General features: G+C 47.0%; 1 protein-coding gene across 1 annotated transcript; it reads left to right on the top strand.

Annotated features, from left to right (window-relative positions):
* Positions 1–522: 522 nt before the first annotated feature.
* Positions 523–16,611, top strand: TGM4 (transglutaminase 4). Its single transcript, XM_023919389.2, has 14 exons — positions 523–2,692; positions 6,397–6,576; positions 6,703–6,806; positions 7,139–7,268; positions 7,882–8,000; positions 9,353–9,460; positions 9,998–10,172; positions 10,660–10,798; positions 11,047–11,150; positions 12,398–12,649; positions 13,302–13,649; positions 15,022–15,191; positions 15,652–15,788; positions 16,270–16,611. The coding sequence occupies exons 1-14, from the start codon at positions 2,677–2,679 to the stop codon at positions 16,409–16,411; spliced, it is 2,124 nt and encodes a 707-aa protein (XP_023775157.2). The 5' UTR covers positions 523–2,676; the 3' UTR covers positions 16,412–16,611.
* The last annotated feature ends 28 nt before the right edge of the window (positions 16,612–16,639 follow it).

Below are 16,639 nucleotides of genomic sequence, written 5' to 3'. Positions count from 1 at the left end.
GTTTGCATTTTATTACCTTCTTGTGCCAGCTAATAAGGTGACATTGCAACAGACAGATACAGATAAGGTTAACTGCCTCTGTTGTCCTATTTTGCAAACTGGGAAGTAAATTGCTGAAATTATTGGGAATAAGGAAATTTCCTGTGGAAAAAAGAAAAAAATCCCCTGCTGCTGTTAATTAAAAGAGTATAGTTTCATGAAATAGATTGAAGTGATTAACTGTTATAACTGTTTGGGGTAAAAAAATAAATTAAAATGGGCTGGTATTTTTTATTGCTTCAACAAGAAGGAAAAGGCCATGGGGCTGAGCCATAGCCAGCCACTCTACCTGGCAAAGACAGGAAGTTTGCCTGTAAAAAGACAGAGATCACCTGCTGACAACATGAAAAAATTTGAAACCACGTCTTTAAAAATCATTCCTGTAGTTCAAGCCAAAATTTCTCTTCTTGGACCTCGCCAGCAACTCTTGGAGAGTAATAGAATTCGATGGCCTTTCCTGGCAGGGCAAGCTCATACGAGCCAGGTGTGTTGGGAGTCAACATGTGCCAAGTTTAGCTTTGTTGAATTGAGATACTACCAGTGTGTAGAGAAAGATAATAGGAATGAGCTAGATCAGCAGCCGCACCAAGCAAAGGAGAACTGAAACCCTGCCCCAATGGCCAAACCCCCACCCCCACAAAAGACCAGCCACATTCCAAGATGGAGTAGGTTCATGGCAGGGAAGAACCCACACCCATGTAATTTTTACAATCTTTCCTCAGACTCTGAGGCTTAAAGTGAGGGTCAGGACATGAGCACTGTTGAAATCAAGGTTTTGCAAAACTCCACAGGACTGGAAGTATGACTGTCCCTGGTGAATACATGCTCTGCTTCCCTTGCTCACCTGCCAGCACACATCTAGAACATTTTTTTTCAGAAGCAAAGTGTGACCAACATAAATCTCTTCCTGTTTGCAAAAATCTGTAATTTTGCTGTAGGACTATCATGTCAACACACTTTAAGATGCCTCCAACCAAGCATAGAATGATGTACAAAACAGGTTGAGACTGGATTAAGAAGGTACTGTCAGTGACTTCAGCTGATGTGGATTACTTTTGCTGCAGTTAAGTGAAAATCAGTAAGATACATCATAAATGTTCAGATTACATGGGTTACTGCTTATGTTGTTGTGCTGACATTCCGTGTGTACTTTATTTCATCCCATATTGGTTCTAAACAAAAATGTCTTTCACCCTCTAGGAGGAAGGAAACTCGGAATAAAAGCAACAGAGAAAGGTAAATCAGGGCTGCAGTGTTTTTGTCAGTAGTTGAATATGTAGCTGCCAGCGCATTGTCTGGTGCTGAATGGTGAGTGATGCTTGCTGAGAACAGTGGTGGTTCAGGTGTTCTTGCAGATGTCCTGCGACATTATGGACGTGTGCTGCACCCTCGGTGCCCTGTGGTGCCCTCAAGTGAAGACACCCAACATACACCTGCCAGCAGGCAGTGACATGCTCGAGGGTGGCATCTGCTAACTCAGCTCCTCGTTTGCACCAGGGGAAACAGTCATCCTAAAGGAAATACCTACTTACCTAAACCAAGGGAGAAAAGTCGGTGCCTTTGAAGGCTTCCACAGGGAGATCCCTTTTAGGAAGGACTTGCATTTAGACATGGCAGCCTTGCAAGCAGAATTCTACCTTGCTGGACTGTGGGGTGCTGCCATTGAGGGAGGCATCAGGAGGCTGAGGCTGCTCCCACAGCTGAGCCACCTCTGCATTTCTGGGTGCCTGGGGACATTTGTTTCTCTTTCTGGACACTGTGCCCATATCACTGGCGGTCTGTATACCGCCAGCTCTCCTCTCTGTGGTGTAGACTCATCTCTCCATCTTTGGTTGCCCTGAGGACCAGGGTGGCAGTGGGGCCTGTGGGGTTGAACCATGTCCTGGCAGAGACCTCTGGCATAGCTGTCAAAGAGCAGCTGGCAAACAGCAAACAGCTCCTGTTCCACCACATTTCCTTCTCCTCCTGGACATTACCTGATTCTCCTCTTTCCCACTCAGTGCTCCCACTGGGCTGTCTACCTTGATGTTCACCTCGTCCCATGGGGACGGGGCCAGTGGTTCAGTGGATCCTTCAGCTTTTCAACCCATGTGTGTAAATGGGATTTTAGCCCATAGCTCCAAGTATTTCTGTCTCAAATGTGATGACAAAAACCTCATTAACTTAAAAGAATGTTAGACTGGTCCTACTGGGGAAATCTGTTCTCCTAGGGATTAAATGTTTTTGGGTTTCCTTGTAAAGTTATCCCTGGAGTTGCAGTCCTGGTGACCTGGATATTAGGGCATAGGTAAATTCTTGTTACTCACCTAGCCCGTGATTTTAGTGTTTGTCAGTGAAGGGTCTGTCCACTTGTCATCTGATTGTGCAAATTCACCTTCCATGTGAGTCGGGATTTAAGTTTCGCTGTTTTTCAGGGTCTGACTATGTGCAGAGGGAGTTGTAGGCATTTTTTTTTTTTTTCCACGGGAACTTCCTTTCTCGAAACACCACCCCTTGGCAGTGGACCTGCTGACACCTCAGATAAAAAGGGCAGCCTGTCTTCCTTCTGCACACTCAGAAGCAAGTGGCAGAGACTACTCAGGAGCTTGAAAGCTGCTGGCATCACACGCATCGCGAGTAGAAACTCTGACAAGAACCATGTTCGGCAACATTGGTGAGTTTTTAATGCTCTATATTATATGTTTTAATGCTTGATATGATATGTTAGGTGTGAAGTTTGGCAAGTCTCCTGCAGCTCCAGAGGTTCTCACCCTTCTTATTGCCGTGGGTGACACCTTGAGAGAAGCTGTGGTGACAGCACTGCTCACAGGGGATCAGTTTGCTCTGGCTGTGCAAATTCTGTTTTTGACAGATTGGTAAACTAACTGCAAGACTCAGCTCATTTTTCATCACTGTTCTTCAACCTGTAGACATCTGGTTCTGTCAGTGATAATGGAAAAGAAATGCAGCTCTTTTAAAGTTGTTCCACATCAATGTTAAAAGAATTGCTTTTTTTTCAGGCTACTTTATCATGTAGATTATTGCTCATTAGTGGTGGCTGATAGCATCTGCTGAAAGTTTCAAAATAACCAAAAGGAGGGTTTATCTGGGCTTGAGCTCTGTCCCATGGCTGTCCTGCCTACCCTGTAGTCAGGACATCCTGCATCTGCCTTGAAAGGTGCCTGGGTCACTCCTGCAGCAGCTGCTGAACCAGAGCCAGCCCAGCTGGTCCAGCCCCAGAATGCCCAAAACCCCTGGGGTCTGGGATGTAGCTGAGCAGATGCACATGTGGGCTGGGTGGTGCCTTCTGCAGAGTTGGGAGCAGGTCTCCACAGCTTTCAGGAGGGGAGGGGTGTTCTGAGACCACTCTGAGACCCTCAGTTTCAAACCTCTGTACTCTGAGTGTGGATGAGCTGAAATTTTCCAGGAAGTCTTGGACATCACCATCTTTGGGATGCAACCTCACATATCTGAGATGTGCAGGTGTGTTTGCCTGGGGGCTCAGCAAAAATCAGGAGTAAATGCAGGTATACAAATTATGCTCTCTCTTGAAAAACTACAGTTCTCATCCCAATTCCCTTCTGTCCTTCTGAGCAGCCTTTGTTCCCACTGAAGCCAGACATACTATAAATACCCTGCTCCATACTGATAGGTTTTTAAACCCCATAACCTCCTCATCATAAGGGGAAAAAAAGGCCTCACATACTTACCAGTGCCAAGGTCTTATATGCCCATCTTTGATCACTGTTCTCTTGAAGCTCTGAACATGTCTCCAGGCAGGTAGCAATGCAATGGAGCTTGTGGGTTAGCATAGGAAGGAGCTCTATAAAGAATAAATCATTCCATAGAATCACAGAATGACTAGGTTGGAAGAGACCTTCAAGATCATCAAGTCCAACCCAGCCCTAATACCTCAACTAAACCATGGCACCGAGTGCCACATCCAATCTTTGTAAACACGTCCAGGGATGGTGACTCCACCACCTCCCCAGGCAGATCATTCCAGTACTTTATTATTCTTTCTGTGAAAAACTTTTTCCTAACATCCAACCTATATTTCCCTTGGCACAGCTTGAGACTGGACTAGGAGACAAAATATTGCCTTGAATTTTTTTTTCTATTAAAAAGGAAAAAAAAAAATAAATCAGACAGCATTTGAGGTTTGGGTTTGCTTCTGGCCTGGCCCAGGAGCGAGCACAGACAGGACAGCCTCTTGCAGCCTGAGCCTCTGTCCTGTGAGCAGGCATGTTCTAGGTATACTCAGCTCTTCTATAAATCACTAATTCCCGTGCTGGCAAACCAAGGTGCCTGCAGGCAGCTGGACACAGGGTGTGTGGGGGCCCAGCTCCATGCCCAGGGTGGGAAGCAGGGCTGGAAGAAAAAAGCAGCAGGTGAGGGCTGCCCAGGCAAGGTGAGCTGTGGCCAAGCCCCCTCAGATGTGGTGATGGGTGCGCCACTGGCTCGCTCTGAGGCATTCCTTGGCACAGGGCACTGTGCCAGTCAGATCACAGGGTATTATCACAGGTGTGTTTGCACAGGAATAAATGCAGTGCAATTGACAGGCACTGCCGAGTGGAGACTGGTCTTTGGCAGAGTGCTCAGCGCGGTCAGACTATATTCCAGGGTAGCTGTTGTCAGTGAATCCTCCCTGTGCATCCTCAACAGAGGTTGGCAGCACTGGTGATGTCCAGAAATGGGATGGATATGCAGTCCCTAAGTTAAGAAATGCTGGAAGGATGGATTTCCTAGGGCCCTTTCCCACAGCTATCCTATGTGTTCAACTCACACATCCCTTTGCAGCCCTCTCCCAGGGTATCTTCTCAGCCCAGCACCAGGGTTTTCCATAAAGAACAAGGTTGAGCAGCTTTAGTGTTTGGAGATTTCTTAATGCTGAGGAAGATAACACTTCCTCTTTGTTCTCAAGAGGGTTAAGCAGCTAGTTCCAGCTGAAATTTTTGACAAAAATGCACACACACCCCATTGCGCAAAACATCAGCCCAAGGTTGGCAACTGGCATGCAGCAAGCAAGAAAAAGCACTCGAAGATTAAGCTGGTTAATGAAAGATGCTGGTCAGTTTTAAGTCTATATGTTGTGCCACTTATATATTTTATGTAATTAAGATAAATATGGTTTATATATTTACTAAGAAGAAATAGACAGAGCAGTAGTCTGGTGGGGATCCACGGCTGGTCGGTTCTGTTTACTCAAGGCTGCAGTCTCTGCACAGCACAGGCTGCAGTAGGAAGCGTGCCACTGATTTCAGCCTGCCCTGGGACTAGCCCTGCATGTGGCATCTCTCACGCCACACCAGCAACCAGCAGATTCCAGCCTCTTCAGCATTAGGGATGGCTCTTGTTGTTACTCCAATTTACATGGTTGCCAGGTACCATGCAAATCTGTCAAGACATTTGGTGAATTAATCTCTTCAACCATTATGCTTTTGACTTGCTGATATCAAAGTTACCGTGACCCGTTTTTGCCTCTCCCATGTCTTCATCTGAATCACTCATGAGAAGAGTGCTTATGAGGTATTGTTACTCCCTGCAAGTTCACACGGAATGCTCTAGCTTTTCCTGTCCCATCTGGGCAGCCAGCCAAAACCTCATGCAGTGACCCCCCGAATCTCCATCATCACTCAAAGCTGAGGGCTTTCTTTTTGCTCAAGTGTATCACTGGGTTGTGCCTCTCAGAGCTCCACTCCTATGCCACAGCCCTGAGCCACAAACTACTGGGAACAGAGATGCTGAGGCTTTTCCTGGCCCTGCTCCCATCCAGAGCTGTGAGACAGGAGGCAGTCATTTTAAATACTCTGTCTTAAAAATCAGCTGCTGTGTTGGGAATGAATGGGAGCAAGGCACCTGTGAGGGGTTCTTGCTGGGGAGTAAATCTGTGCTGAAGCCAAATGGGAAAAGCAGCAGTTATCATGAAGGGAGGCAGTGCTCTGTGGTGAGTGTTCTATAGCAGTCCATCCAGAGAACGGACAAGCTTCTGCCTTGCCCTCTAACTATCCAGCCCTGAGTTGCTGCAGCATGATTCTGCCTCCTCCCTCCATGTCTGCCCAGGGAGTCTGAGGTTCACCTCTGGGTATTTTAATTTTTTTTTAATTTAATTTAATTTAATTTAATTTAATTTAATTTAATTTAATTTAATTTTATTTTATTTTATTTTATTTTATTTTATTTTATTTTATTTTATTTTATTTTATTTTATTTTATTTTATGTTGCCTTATGCTAGATCACTTGTTACTCTAGATATTTTGATGACTTACAGGGCTACATTAAGAAGAAGAAAACTGTCTCTACTGAGAAATCATCTTTTCTTCTTTACCATCAATCTTTTCTTTTTCCTTTCTCCTTTTCTCCTAATGTCTTTCCAGAGTCCAGTCTGAAGGTGACGGGGATTGACTTTCTGAAGAGCCAGAACACGCGGCAGCACCACACGGATGCCTACAACATCAAGAACCTGGTGGTGCGGCGCGGCCAGCCCTTCCAGGTGCAGGTCAGCCTCAGCAGGGAGCTGAGGGCTGCCGACAAGCTCTCCCTGCGCTTCACCATCGGTAAGCAGGACTCCCTCTGTGGCCACCAGGCAAAGCCAGGGAGCATCCAGCTGCCTCTTCCTGGCACTGCACAGGCACTGCAGACCCGTGCAACCCTCTCACATATTGCCCTGGGCTTGCTTCTAGGTGAAAATCCTATGAAAAACAGGGGGAGCCTGCTGTCGCTGAAACCGGAGCGGGAGGATTTCACTGGGTGGAAGATCTCCGTTGTCAAGAAGAACGGCAAAGAGGTAGAGCCTGTGGGCAAGGGGTCCAATGCCCGGTACTGAGCCCATCAGAAGCTACAGAGCAAAGCATCCTCATACCCTTGCTTTCCCTTAGTCCTATGATTTCAGATGGGCAGCAGCCTTGTCCTGCTTGGTTCATTGCTCCCCCCATGCACAGGCAGGCTTTGCCCTATCCCACTGCCTTCTCCTCTTTCCCTGCAGGGACCTCCATGGCCCCCAGCTCTGCCACTGGTGCCAATTTTGTGCCCGTTTTGCCAACATGGCACCATGTTTACACCATGCCTGTGGCCATGGTGGGATGTCCTTCATGCTGTCTCTCCTTGTTGCCTCCTCAGTGTCTGCTGTCTGTCACCAGCTCACCCAACGCCCCTGTGGGAAAATACAACCTGCATGTGAAGACTGGCACTAACATTTACAAGCCTGAAAATGGTGTCATCTACCTTTTGTTCAATCCTTGGTGTGAAGGTGAGTGGTCCTGCTCAGTGGAGTGATAATTACTCCTTCCAGGGATTGTCCCAGACGGAGCTTTGCCTCCTATTTTCCCTCTTCTCTTTCTTACATACATTTCTTTTTTCCCATAAGACACTGTAAGCAGCATCCTCATGGAGCCAGTGGGAAGCTGGGCAATAGCAATGAGCCAGCTCCTCATTGGATATCCTGCAGTGCCGGGATGTAGAGGGACATCTCTCAGTCACATCTGTTTGCACCTCTGTACCATCCCTCACTGTTTCCCTGAGCCAGACAAAGATTAACTGAGAGAACTGGGTTGGCTTGAGATCCAGAAAAAAAGTTCCCCAGTTCTCTCTGCTGTCTACCTAGTACTCTACAGTGTTCAGAAATAAGATTTTTGGAACAAGAAAAGAGTGATCACATAGCAATGGACCTACAGGGGGAAATTAAAGATTAGCCTTATTGGAAATTCTTTCATGACAGGAGCAAAGAAATGGGAATGCTGCATGGTCATCTGTTGGTGTGAATGTTGCAGATCCTTGGTTACCCCAGTTTAGCTTCCCACGGAAAATTTCATATAGGGTGTGCAAACCACCTGACATCTGAGGGTTTGGGATTTTTTCTCCAGATGATGTTGTCTACATGGCCAATGAGGCACAGAAGAATGAATATGTGCTCAACGACACCGGCTGCATCTATGTTGGGTCTGCATACAACATCTACGACAGGCCCTGGAATTTTGGGCAGGTAAAACAGAGCTGTCTTGTCAGCCCCATTACCCTTCTTCATCCCTTTGGCATGAAACCCATGAGTAGCTCAAAGTGCTGGAATGACCCTGCCAGCTTCACTGGGAGGGCTCACTTGCTTAGAGTTATCTATGTGCCTACATATGTTCCCCACCCACAGCTGGAGAACAGGGTTTAGTGGCACATTGATGGTCAGATCGTGTGACCTCCTGCTAAAGGATGTGGAAACTGGGAACAGGGTGTTACTGATTGAAAGAATTCCCATAAGGGAAATTCCTGCACTCATGCAACTGTAGGTCTTGTTAATCCGCTAATGAGACGGGGGGAGGGCTGATGGGGAAAAAAATATGACTTAACTGTTGCATCATCATCAGGAATGAAAAGGGTAAAATTACTGGCAGAGGTTATCACCTTTCAAGTGGTGCCTTCACTGACAGCCGTGTGCAGGACACAGTCAGCCACCCTCTCAGGAAGGGTGTTCCTGCACGCTGCCTCTGAGATAACTCCAGAGGAGAATGTCAAATTGGCTTGGGCTAGAGATAAAAGGTGGATGCAAGAGCAGATTTATTTGCACCCTGTAGAAAGCAAACAGGAACCCAATCAGAGTATCCTGCACCATATCCAGACAGAAATCTCTACCAGAAAATGTTCCAGTCCAGGGATTTTTTTTTGTTTTGTTTTAGAAGTCTACAATTTTTGCAGGTTATCTGCAGATATGTATCTGTAGGACAGACATAACCCAACTAAGTTTTACACAAAAGGGGCCAAAGGGCATCATCTGTAGGGCTGTTCCTATCCTAATATTTATTCTGCTCTTAAACAATGAGAATTGATATTGATACTCTGACAAGCTTCATTGAATCAGATGTTTGACATCTTTCTGAACTGGCCCTCAGGGAGCTTTATCAGCAATTGCTAATTAGAAATCTTTGCTATAATAATTAGCATTTACGTATGTTTCTTTTTTCCAAGGTTCATTTTGTACCTATGTCAATAGACTAATTATTAGTAGAGATCTTAAATGTCCATTATTCTTGTGAGTAATTTGCAGAGTTGTGGGGAGAACGTTGGTGACTTTTGTGCACAGGAGTAAAGATTGCTGGCTCAGGTTCCAACTGTGTTTGCAAGACACATGAGACAGGCTTTTGTCTTCCAAGGCTGGGATTAATTTTAGCCCTTCTTTGGAGAGAACAGCTTTGGGAAGCCCCACAGCCTTGGAAATTCAATATCATAAAGGAAGTTTAGAAGTTAGAGCTAGTCATACATTTTCCTCCAAATACATGCTTTACAGTGACAAGCAAATTCTGTTTTAGAGCAGCATATAAAAATATCTCTGTTTTCTCCCCAAAACAGTTTGAGGAATTTGTTTTGGATGCCTGCATGTATCTGCTGGACAAAAGTAAGCTCAGTCTGAGAGAGAGAAGGGATCCTGCAAATGTGTCCAGAGCCATGTCTGCTTTGGTAAGCCTCTCTCAGTGAAGTGCTTTGCCTCTCCAAATCTTCCCTCCTCCTTGCTTGCTCTTCTCTCCCTGGGACCATGAACACAATCTCAGGAGGCATCTGAAATAGATTCCTTTGGGAAACTGCAAGCAAAGAGACAGAGGCATTTTTGGGTGGAGGGAAGAGGCAAACAAAAATATAGCATGTTCCCATCTCCAAAGCTTGCAGCTGCCCCAGTGGTTGTCCTTCCTCATCAGTTGTGTTGGTGGGGGCAACACAAGGGTTATGTTTTGGGCAGGTAACTGCTCTCTGTGGTGGGACCCTTTTGGAGCCCTGTCATTTAACATACAAGATGCAGAGTCGATTTTTACTGCCCTGAGCAGAGGTGCCACCTCCCTCTAGATATGCAGGTGGAGGCTTTCTAACCAGGGGAGCCCCCAGCCAGCACCAGCAGCCTTGATGGGTCCCACATGGCAGTGGGAAGCCACAGGGCTGGCCAAGACCCTGGGGTTTATTCAGCTTCATCCCTTTATTTTTCTCCTTTGCGTGTGGCCACAGGTTAATGCCAACGATGACAGCGGAGTCCTGATGGGGAACTGGTCAGGGAATTACGCCAATGGAACATCCCCTATGGATTGGATTGGGAGTGTCACAATTCTGCAGAAGTACTACAAAACAAAAAAGCCGGTCTGTTATGGCCAGTGCTGGGTCTTTGCAGGAGTCCTCAATACAGGTGAACAGTGACCCACCCCCCTTCTCCCACACCCCGATTACTGTGCTAGTAATTACCGTGCCTCTGAGCATCGGAGGTGGCAGGGTCTGTCTGTAAGGAGAGGCTGAGGGAGCCAGGACTGCCCAGCCAGGAAAAGAGAAGGCTCTGGGGGTCTGATCTTTGTGTGTAAATACCTGACAGAAAAGAATGGGACACAGACAGGCTCTTCTCAGTGATGCTCAATAACAAGACCAGAGGTGATAGGCACAGCCTGAAACATGGGAGCCTGAAACCTGGGAAAACAGCTTTTTTCACTGTGAGGGTGGCCAAGCACTGACACAGGGTGCCCAGAGAGCTTATGGAGTCCTTGGAGATTTTCAAAAGCCATCTGGACACGGTCCTGAGCACCGGCTCTGGAGGACCCTGGGTGGGCAGAGGGGTCAGGTGAGAGGATGCCCACCAGCCTGAGGGACTTTGTGACCTTGTGTTTTGTCTGTCTGTGCTGCAGTCATGCGTTGCCTGGGAGTGCCATGCCGCTGTGTGAGTACCTTTGACTCGGCCCACGACACAGAGGGGAACCTGACAGTTGACATTTACCTGAACGAAAAAGGAGAAAAGCTGAACTCGCTGTCCTTCGACTCTGTCTGGTACTAAGGCTTCCTGCACCCTGTGCTGCCTTGCAGTGCCCCATTTCCCACCCCCAGCAATTCCTTTGAGAATTTCACTACTTCTTGGGGTTTGTTGCCCAGGAGAGAGAGAGAGAAAGCCAGGGGTTTCCCAGGGTTACCTGCAAATACCCATTAAATCTGCCCTGACTAAAGGATTAAGGGAGGAGATCGTGACTCTTCAGACTGTAACAACTCACTCCTTTTCTTTCCAAACCAAATGCACGCAGGAACTTCCACGTGTGGAATGATGTCTGGATGCAGAGAAAAGATATACCAGATGGGTTTGATGGCTGGCAGGCAATTGATTCAACCCCTCAGGAGCAAAGTCAAGGTAGGATTTGCCTAGAAAGGACCTCCTGCAACTCGTGAGGGAGGCAGGGACATTTTGTGTGAAAAACATGCTTCCCAGACAGCAAACCAGGTGCTCTCCATGCACAACTTCATGCACTGGGGCAGTGACACTCTAAAGCAGTAGGTCTCACTCCTGCCACCTCAGCCCAGGATAGAAGGAATAGCATTTCTTGGCAGGCAGAAAACCAATGCTATGGGAGCATGAATGTTGTTTCAGAGGTTAGAGCACATCTAAGTCATTGGGGTCATGAGCCTGTTCATTGGTAGATGAGAGAAGTGATCACCAAAATTGGTGACTACACTCTGCAAAAGTTCAGGGAATTTGAAACTGGAAAAAACCCAAAAGGTTAATCCTCAGGGAAGCACAGAAAGTGGAATATTGCCTAGAGATCAAACACAGGTGTCTGGATGCAGTTGACTTCGTAACCTGATACTGAAATTGAAGAAGGAAGAAACTTTCTAGCACAATTTTGAAGCATGAGAAGGCAGGTATTCATTATTGCAGCATGCTGGACACCCAGAGGCTATCTCCTCTAATTGGGTGTATCATGAAACTTTACAACAAGGTATTTATTCCATTATGATCATACATATTCATTAGAGTGTACTTCCTGGCTAAAACATAAATATCACTTCTCCTAGAACTAATTTGCATGCATCTGCCTCTTACTGGAAGGCCTTTTATGGTCCTGGAGGGTTGTCTGAAGGGGTCCCTGGTGGTCGTACTCATGGTACCAATGACCTTGCCTTGAACTTCTCTTGGGGCACGTGCTGTGGCTTCTTGTCACATACCTTTGCCACAAATGCCACTATATTCCTCATTATCTGTTTATCCACTGATTCCAGTTACGTTTAGCATCCTGTGAGGCTGCTTCTGCATTCTTTTATCTACTTCTTTAAAACACATTGCCCTTGTATGGAGAAAACATCGTTATGTTCCGTTCCTCTTATCAAACCAAGCTGTGGCTTTCTAACCTTAAAATAATCTAAGTGAGGGGAAATATGCAAAAGCTCCTACCAGGCCTTGGTCATCTATTAAAAAAGTCCCAAGCAACTGTGGGAGAAATGAGAGGTTTTGGAGTTCATTACTGAGTTGGAGGACTGTTTACCGCTAAGTATCAACTGCCATGGCCACAGATTCCTGCTTGAGTGTGTCTGAGTGTGGAGCAAAAACTGGAGTCACTGCTCATGTTTGGAAAATCAGCTGGTGTTGAATGCCCTTTCCAGGTCGTTTCCAGTGTGGGCCATGCCCGGTGAAGGCTGTCCGGGAAGGAGATGTGTATTTGCCCTACGACAGCAAGTTTGTGTACGCAGAAGTGAACGCTGACAGAGTCTACTGGGTTGTCAAGAAGGTGAATGGCAAGGACAAGTACTTCAAGGTTGGCACCGAGACCCGAGACGTCGGCAAGAAGATCAGCACAAAAGCCGTGGGGCAGAACAGGCGGGAAGACATCACCCGGGAGTACAAGTACCCCGAAGGTAACAGCCCCCATCCTCTAACCTAAAGGAGGAGACCCCGACCATGCAGGTCACCCCAGAGCATGTGTCGTTTCCAGGAGAAGCCTGCAGGAGTAGCTGCAGTGGCAAACTCAGCTTAAGGCCTGGAGACCCCCGGGAGGCAGCCCTGCTCCCGGGCATCCTCATGCCCGCAGTGACACCTATAGGCTGCTCTCCAGGGACACGAGCAAGCTTCCAGACAATGAAAGAAATGGGCTGAGTGATGGACCTAGTCATCACACTGACCTTTGCTTTATTTCTTCATTTTCTCCATTTTGTCTTTCCATTCCCTGACCATATTGGGGGGGGGAAAAAATCCCACATTTCCTTCCCACAGTTCTCAAGATCCAGCTATGTTGTCCTAGACTGTTAAACCCTTCTCACTGAGGAGGGAAAAAATATCAGGCTGAAATATTTAAGAGTATCCATCCTCTAAATTATCTCTTCCAGGAAAGTCTTCCAGTCCAGAATCCAACAGTGATAGGTGGTAGCCTAAACCAAGACTTTGTCCTGAGCAGAGGCTGGAGATGCTCTGACATCCTCGCTGCTTATCAGCAAAAGGATAAATAAAGGGAAGATATCTCTGGGTGAGGAGACTGAGATACAGCTGTCACTCATATTTTTCTTCATCCAGGCTCCAAAGAGGAAAGGATGTCTATGCAAAGAGCTATCAGCTTCCTACGCCCTTCGGGATTGGTACCTCGTTCAGGCTATGCTTCGACTGTGCAGACACTAGGTGGGAGCAGCCAGCCTTTGGTCCCGAAGGAGCCAGCCACCAAGACTGGGCTCCACCTTGAGATAACCAATACAGAAGCTTTGCATCCTGGCAATCCCCTTGAAATGGCCATCACAGTGAAGATCTCTGCTCCTGGGAACTGGACCGTTGACGTTACTGGCTCCTGCCAGCTGCAGTACTATACTGGGAAAGTTCAGGCCAATCTTGGAACTATCAAGGAGACCATCAACCTAGAAGGCACATCTGGTAAGCACAGAAAGCTCTCTTGTTCTGTAGACTAATTTACTGTGGCGGTCTGGGGTTTGTAGTGGCTCCACTACAGACCAGGGTATGGCTCTGTACTTTGTGAAGAGCAGAAATTGCCTGCCTAGAACCTACCTCCCTCTTAACTGCATTTGGAAGTCTCAGTTAGACTGGGATCCCTCTGCAGCAGGGTCCAAAACACAAAGGCCCCGCTGCAGCCTCAAGGAGGTGGTTAGAAATACAGCAGTGTGGGCTGGCAGAAGTTTTCATGGCAGGAGTGAGATGTGCTGAAACACATCTCCCTCCAGTCCTCACTGTGTAAGCATCAAAGATGTCACCTTAGGCTTTGTGTGCATCCATGTGGATCTGATCCCTCACAGAATTTAGATTTAGAATTTAGAATTTAGAATTTAGGCTAGAAATTTCAGCCTTTTTTTTGCACTTGTGTTTGCCGCTCTGATTTGGCTGGTGGTGATGCTGGTGTTATTTTCTAAATTCTTCACCCAAGCAAATTCCCACATCATGACTGCCTGCCTGGCTGATCCCTATGATCCCTGGAGCTGTTCACTGCTGTGCTTTGCACATCTTTGAGTAACCTGAGTTGCATTTTTGATCCCAAGCAATGTAACTGAAACTTGCTAAACAAAAGACTAACGAGTGATAAAAAATTAGCAACCCTTGCTGATTCCTAGCATGAATCACTCACAAAAAGAAAAAATAAAAAAAGTAAAAAAGAAGAAAAAAAAATCTTCGCTGTTGATGAGTGCTGAGTGTTTTCACTCATATACTGTTGCTGTCAAAATGCAGCAGGACACAAAGGTAGTCCCATATATACATGCATACACATATACACTTAGGGAAAAGGACAGGTGTTTTTGGTTTTATTGCCAGAAGCCAGGAAGCTTTGCAGCTGAAGCAATGTCAAGCACCAGCACTGCTGACTTAGTGGCTTTTCTGAGCTGCTGGAAGGTTGTCCAGGCAATAAAAGATAAAATCTGAACTGAAAGGAAAGGCAGCAATTTTATAGCAGGCAGAGAAACCCTCGGGGGTGCAGGCTTGGATGTACCCAACCTTCTGCTCCTCTGCCTCCTCCTGAGTGCCCAGGCAGCCAGGGATGAGGGCTGCTGAGGTGCTGGATGTGAGCCCAAGCCAGTGCTTGTCTGAGCAGAGAGATAATGGGACTCAGCCACATTTCCCATGGGCTGCATGGGCCAGGTACCACCCACCCAGCCAGGGCTTCCCCCCACAGGAAAGCAGGAAGGTCTCAGCAAATACGGCTCATGCCACGCCTTGGGACACCAGCCACCAGGGCTGACTTTGCCACCCAATTCCTGGGTGTGTGACAAAGCATCAAGTTGTGTTTTCTTTCCTGCAGAGATGCAGGTCCCCCTGAAAATAGCACCTGATGCGTACATGAAGACGCTGTCCTCCGTGGAAGATGAAGTGCTCATCCTTGTCACTGCCATTGCCGAGGTCAGGGAAACAAACGACAAACTCACCAAGGAGACCTCCATGAGATTCGAGTATCCCCCCATCACTGTCCAGGTGAGGCAGCTGCCAGCTGGGCTCCTGGGGGACAAGGGTTAAAGCTCTGCTCACTGCAGCACCACGGTGGTGGTAGCATTCCCAGGGGGATCTCCCAAACAGCTGCCTCCCGGGATGCTCAGTTCTTGGCACCTTATTTGGCTAGTCAACATTCATTTGAGGGTTGAAAGCAGACATGAAATTTAACTTTTATTATTGCCCCATCTGAAAGGGGAGGCAGGGGCTGCTGGAGGGAAGGGGATGGGAGAGGACAGTTTGTACAGGGCCTGCCTCCAAGCCCACAGCTCTCCCTGCTGAAGGAAAAACACGTTGAGAAAACAGCTTCAGGAGGGTAGAAAGGTTATGAAGGGGGTGTCCCCCACCATGTTGGTGGTGAGCAAACCATCAGCAGCTCTGGTATCTTTATTACCCCTCTAATCCCCAGTCTTTGGGTTTGTTTCTCTCTTTCCTCCTCTGCCAGATGCCAGAAACAGCCCAGCTGTACAATGACTTCACCTGTGCATTCATCTTCAAGAACAAGCTGAATGTGACCCTGGAAAACTGCAAGCTGCTGGTGGAGGGCTTGGGCTTGTTTAAGATGACAACATTTGAGCAGGGGTAAGGAGATGAGACAATTAAATGACCATGGCAGGGCTCTGTTCTGTTTTTATTTTTTTAATATCCTTAAAGAAGTAGTATGGGGATCTGGAAAACAGGGACCTTTGCCAGCTGTGTTTGAAACTGCATTTTGGCCAGACAGACCCACACAGCAGTTGACAGGCTCAGGGCAGAAGAGCATGACAGGGGCTCCCCCCATGCTCCTACTGTTCTTCCCAATAAGTGTGAACACAGTTGCTTCCTTCAGAACTGACTTTGGTGTTTCAGCAGTATGGGGAACTCTGGGGAAGGTCCCCAGGATCTCTGGGAGCACCAGGCAGTACCATCATGCCAGGCCCCATTTGCTGCAAATTGGTCATGGGGGAAGGGGAACACCCACCCTAAACACATGCAGTGACTATTTCTTTAAGAGAAATTATTCCAAAGTGGCAAGTAACCCTAATTCATGCTGGGAATGTTTTGGTTTTTCCTTTGTCTTTAGGGATATAATGCCTGGCAGAATCATGAAGTCTGAAATAATATGCACTCCAACAAGACTAGGAGAGAGGAAAATCGTAGCCAAGCTGATCTCAAACCAGATCAAAGGGATCTCTACAGAGAAGGCCATCACCATCACTGAGTAGGATCGGTGCCTTGTCAGCGTGCAAATGTTGGCTTTGCTAAATGTATCACACCCCTGGGCACTCCTTGCCTTCATGCTTGCTGCACAGTACTTTTAAAGTAAAGAGAAAAATGCCATAAAGCTAAGGGAATTAAACTGGCTTAAGGGCACAGTTGCATTGATTGCAGTTAATTGTGATTCAATAAAGGTTGTGAAAATCGACTGTGTGATTTGGTTTGATGATCTTGTC

Source organism: Cyanistes caeruleus, chromosome 1 (assembly GCF_971803275.1).
Source record: "Cyanistes caeruleus chromosome 1, bCyaCae1.hap1.1, whole genome shotgun sequence".
Classification (NCBI taxonomy): domain Eukaryota; kingdom Metazoa; phylum Chordata; class Aves; order Passeriformes; family Paridae; genus Cyanistes; species Cyanistes caeruleus.
Note: the sequence above shows the minus strand (reverse complement) of the source record. Positions and strands in the feature narration are given on the sequence as shown.

Coding starts and splice junctions, on each gene's coding strand:
- TGM4 (XM_023919389.2), top strand. Junction 9,461..9,997: donor CCAGAGCCATGTCTGCTTTG/GTAAGCCTCTCT, acceptor GTGTGGCCACAG/GTTAATGCCAACGATGACAG. Junction 10,173..10,659: donor TGCAGGAGTCCTCAATACAG/GTGAACAGTGAC, acceptor TCTGTGCTGCAG/TCATGCGTTGCCTGGGAGTG.